The sequence below is a fragment of the Poromitra crassiceps genome (assembly GCF_964638095.1).
Source record: "Poromitra crassiceps genome assembly, chromosome: 13".
Lineage (NCBI taxonomy): Eukaryota > Metazoa > Chordata > Actinopteri > Beryciformes > Melamphaidae > Poromitra > Poromitra crassiceps.
This window is the reverse complement of record NC_139644.1, coordinates 31,368,817-31,373,816: the sequence shown is the minus strand read 5'-3', so window position 1 is coordinate 31,373,816 and position 5,000 is coordinate 31,368,817. Positions and strand designations below refer to the sequence as shown.

At 50.1% G+C, this 5,000-nt stretch overlaps 1 protein-coding gene across 1 annotated transcript in view; it reads left to right on the top strand.

Annotated features, from left to right (window-relative positions):
* LOC310788484 (E3 ubiquitin-protein ligase SMURF2-like) overlaps nucleotides 1–5,000 on the top strand; it is an 83,347-nt gene that overhangs the window by 51,666 nt on the left and 26,681 nt on the right. Inside the window, exons 6-9 of the mRNA XM_083650030.1 lie at nucleotides 487–571; nucleotides 821–904; nucleotides 1,868–2,102; nucleotides 3,061–3,128. Of these exons, the coding sequence (XP_083506156.1) occupies nucleotides 487–571; nucleotides 821–904; nucleotides 1,868–2,102; nucleotides 3,061–3,128 (472 nt within the window). The remainder of the gene's footprint in view (nucleotides 1–486; nucleotides 572–820; nucleotides 905–1,867; nucleotides 2,103–3,060; nucleotides 3,129–5,000) is intronic.

Genomic DNA, 5,000 nt, shown 5'->3' with positions numbered 1-5,000 from the left:
ATACTGTATATCCGAAAACTGTAAACCATTTTGCAGGCATTCATTTTAGTTTGACCCGTTATTATTGAGTTGATTTGAGTTGTGGACCCACAGCAATGTCATTTGTAGCATGAATGACATCACTGGTCCACAACTGATCTCAAAGCAACTCTCAATTCATTGTCAAACTTAAATGAATGACTGCAAAACTGTTTTCTGATATACTGCTGATTTTATGAGACGAAGCAGGTTGAAAATCGGCGGCGTTGTTCAGACGTCCTAGCTTCAGAAGGAGAGCTTACAGGGAGGATAACACACGCAGCACACAGCCCCGTCAAAGTAACCTGACCTTCCCGCTATCCCACAGATACAATGTAGCCGTATTGCTGTTACTCATAAAGATATATAGCTCCGTTCTGAGCTTCGATACAATATCTGTGCCTGGAGTGTCATCTGCTGTCTAGTAATCCTCGTGTGTCTGCATCTGTCTGCCATGTGTCCGTCCAGTGAGCCTGCAGTCGAGGGACCGGATAGGCACGGGGGGCCCCGTGGTGGACTGCAGTCGGCTGTTTGACAACGATCTTCCAGATGGGTGAGTCAGTCGTTGGGGGGGGGGGGGGGGGATGCGGGGATCTCCTATCATCTCAGGAGGGGCTTTTTGAGGAGATTACAGATCCTAAACAATGAGCGCTGTCCTCGAGCGCGGGGTGTAACGATACACGGAACCTGATATTTGCATGTGGTCAGACAGAGCAGCGAGACGGAACAAGTACTAGATGGTTCTGCGGCCGCCTTAACCATGTCCGCTCACTGCTGTGTCTGTGTGCGTTTCTGCTGCCAGCTGGGAGGAGAGGAGGACCGCGTCTGGCCGGATCCAGTACTTGAACCACATCACACGCACCACACAGTGGGAGAGGCCTACCAGGTGAGTACACACTGCAGCCCACATAAACTCCAACCCAGACCTCTCAAATCAAACAGCAGCAGCAGCAGCAGCAGCAGCAGGCCTATGGAAGACCTCATTGCCCCCAGACTGGAGCCTCTGGCCCATGTTCAAACCAGAGTGGGCTCCTGAAAAGAGGCTCTGGTGTCCAGCTGCTCCAGACAGGATTGTTGTAGCGATGTGGAAGAGCCTGGGGAGTCACAGAGCTGATAAGGGAGGCGACAGAGGCATCTCTTCCTCTCTCTCTCTCTCTCTCTCCATCTCTCTGTCTCTCGCTCTCTCTTGCACGTATGCTCCTTTCCTTGCTGTCTTTATCAGTTGCTTTCCTATTGTCATATTGATACCAATTCTGACCTCAGACCACCTCTCAAAACGACCCTGTCATGTGTTTTTGCCTGCTCACATGCTGCCTGCTATAGATTTCCTCGTTCAAGATTTTCTAAATGCTGCCTATTGATTGGCTGCTATTTGTGATTGTATAGAAGACTAGCTTTCTCCATTCTACTCATTACCTCTCTCCCTCCATCCGAGGGCAATATGATATTGGTTTTCTTTGTTTCCATCTTCATTACGATTTAGGGGTTAGGGTCGAATTTTTATTTTGTATTTTTTATTTTATGACTTGGCCATCTCAGACAGCCTTTTCGACATGTTTCTCAAAGTGACAACCAAGTTGTGAGCTAACGTACCCGTCACACGTGACACACGCAAGACTGCCCCCCCCCTCTCAAAACACCCCAATCGAAAACAGACGCCTATTTTAGAATTATTAAATCATTTACAATAATTATGCAAAAAAAAAAAAATTAGGTGATTCCATCTGTGTTTTCTGCATTGTGGAAATATGGCCCTAGCCTTCAGTACCTTCCTCTGTGTCTGATACGTACTCTTCTCTCGTATGCCCCGTTCCTCCTTGGCTCCTCCCCTCCTCTCTGTCCCCCTCAGGCCAGCGTCAGAGTACTCCAGCCCCGGCCGGCCCCTCAGCTGCATCGTGGACGAGAACACGCCCGTCAGCACCAACGGGGCCACGCCCACCACAGCAAACCCGCCCAGCGACCAGCGAGCCCAGGAGAGGCGGGTCCGCTCGCAGAGGCACCGCAACTACATGAGCAGAACCCACCTGCACACGCCCCCGGACCTGCCTGAGGGATACGGTCAGTGGGAAGCCAGTCCCCAGAGAGTGTGGGCACGTCGTGTGTATAGATGCCATGCTGCATGATGTCACATGCCTTCCATCGGATCATCTTGGGTCCCAAATTGAAAACACAACATCACGCACTCTAAGCCGGCTCCATAGACTCCCATTAAAAACGTTGTGCGAGGGGGGAAGTATAAAACTTAAAACCGTCTCAAAAAGTACAAAAGATATTAAAAAGCTGAATTAAAGTGATAAAGGACTATGAGTGGTGACCCGTTTAAGTTTGAACGGAGTTTGTAGTACAAAGTATGAAAGAGTAGTTGGAGTTCAAAGAGGGCATGGTTTGAACAGTCCTCCCATAGATTTAAAATGGGTACTAAAAAGTTGTGTTTCTAATTCGGGACCCAAGATGGCCGACATTCCGTGAGTGGAACCCATGTGACATCAGCTACAAGGCATCTATAGGGACACACATGAACGCTTGAATGCTTCTAACCTCTTTGTGACGCCTTTTACATAAATTTAGCAGTAGCGCCTTGCAGCTGGAACAATATAAACCCAATGCAAATCCTTCATCTAGTCTTATTGCACAGCCCACCACAATAACTACATTTGCAATAACACACAATGTATCATGATATAGACTGGCAAATAACATGTCATTCTTAAACTGCCACACCGAGTGGAACTGATGGTGGAATGCTCTCAGGAGTGAACCTCAGTTTCGGGACAAATGTACTCCCCCCACATCTCAAAACAAAACCACATCATCAAAACACAAAGAAGCTGAACTAATATGTTCACTCAGGACTCTAAGCAGCAGTAGTCATGGCTGATGGATAAGCACTTAATATTGTGATCACAGCAGACTGTGATGTCTGTCTGTGTCTCTTCCTCTTTGGGACGTGTCATCATTGTGCTGCAGCTGTGTTAATTGCCCCCTCGCTGCTCCACACTGTGCTCAATAAGCTAATCTGTGTCCCCGTCCTATCCCGGCCAGTGCAGTGACACCGCAGCGCCACACGAGGAGCCTGCAGTGACACCGCAGCGCCACACGAGGAGCCTGCAGTGACACCGCAGCGCCACACGAGGAGCCTGCAGTGACGCGTGATTTCTATTCGCACATAGGATAAGCAATAACCACGCCCTGTGGCGCCGGGATTGGCCAGGAGCATTGAAGCTTGGGACTGAAGCACCTGGGGTTTTTCATCTTTTAAAATAAAGATGTTTAAAAAAACTATTGCTTGTTACATTTTCAGTGCTGTACCTTTTCTCTGGATTGAGCTTGAAATTAACGATATGATACATTATATTATATGAGCTATGAACGTGAACACAACACCGTTTATATTATTGCATGTTTTTGTAGATTGTGTACATTGTGTAGATTACAATTATTATGCTTATTATTATTATTACTATGCTAAGGAAGGTAGGTGACCATAATTCATTTCAATGTCCGCTCTCAATGTCCGCTCTCGAAATCGCTGTCCGTTCTCAAGAGCTATTCAGTTGGTTCATGAAATCGCTGGGCTGCGTGCCCTCCAGTGTTGCTCCTGGCCAATCCCGGCGCCACAGGGCGTGGTTATTGCTTATCCTTTGTGCGAATAGAAATCACGCTGCAGTGACACCGCAGCGCCACACGAGGAGCCTGAAATACACTGCCTCCATTTTAGGCCGTCTCATTGAATTGATCTAGCAGTTAAAGGCTGGCGGCAGCCATTCACTCGGCCCTCTGTTCTCCCTCTCTGCACACAGCCAAGGCACACGCACACACACACACACACGCACACGCACACACACACACACGCGCACGCACGCACGCACGCACACACACACACACACACACACGCACGCGCTTCAATCCCCCACACAGCCTGAGGGAGTTTTGTTTATCCTGACAGTAACATTTGGGAGCCTGGGCCAGAGACACATCATAGTCATGCCCTCAGTCCTTTAGATTAGGAGGCTCCTAGATGCACCATGACTGTCTCCATCTCTCTCTCTCTCTCTCTCTCTCTCTCTCTCCATCTCTCTCTCTCTCTCTCTCTCTCCATCTCTCTCTCTCTCTCTCTCTCTCCATCTCTCTCCATCTCTCTCTCTCTCTCTCTCTCTCTCTCTCTCTCCTTACTTCCTTAATTCTTGGGCAGTTCCTATAAACCCTGTCAGCACCTCTGATCCCTCCGATGTGAGCACCGAGTAGCCAAGAGATGTCACCCCCCGACCCCGTGTGTCGATTGTATGGCGTGCACTCATCTGGCGGGGGGGGGGGGGGGGGGGGGGTGTAGAGTTATGTACACGCATGTTAGAGCAGGGCGGTAGGTCCAAAGGGATGCCAGAGAAGAGCTCTCTGGCAGGCAGCTCCATGGAAATATCTCTGTCAAGCTGTGATGAATGAGCTCACCGACTCCAAAGTCAGACAACCCCATCTCTCCTCTCCTCTCCTCTTCTCCTCCTCTCCTCTCCCCTCCTCTCCTCTCCTCTCATCTCCCCTCCCCTTCTCCTCTCCTCCCCTCCTCTCATCTCTTCTCCTCTCCTCTCCTCATCTCCCTTCTCCTCTCCTCTTCTCCCCTCCTCTCATCTCTTCTCCTCCTCTCCCCTCCCCTCCTCGCCCCTCCCCTCCTCTCATCTCCCCTCCTCTTCTCATCTCTTCTCCTCCACTCCTCTCCTCTCCTCACCCCTCCTCTCCTCTCCCCTCCTCTTCTCCTCCTCTCCCCTCCTCTCCTCTCCTCTCATCTCCCCTCCTCCTCTCATCTCTTCTCCTCCTCTCCCCTCCTCGCCCCTCCCCTCCTCTCCTCTCCTCGCCCCTCCTCATCTCTTCTCCTCCTCTCCCCTCCTCTCCTCTCCCCTCTTCTCTTCTCATCTCCTCTCCTCTCCACTGGCTCCTTTTATCTCCAGCTGTGTGATCTGGGTTACGCAGACACATTAGAAGCATGCTGT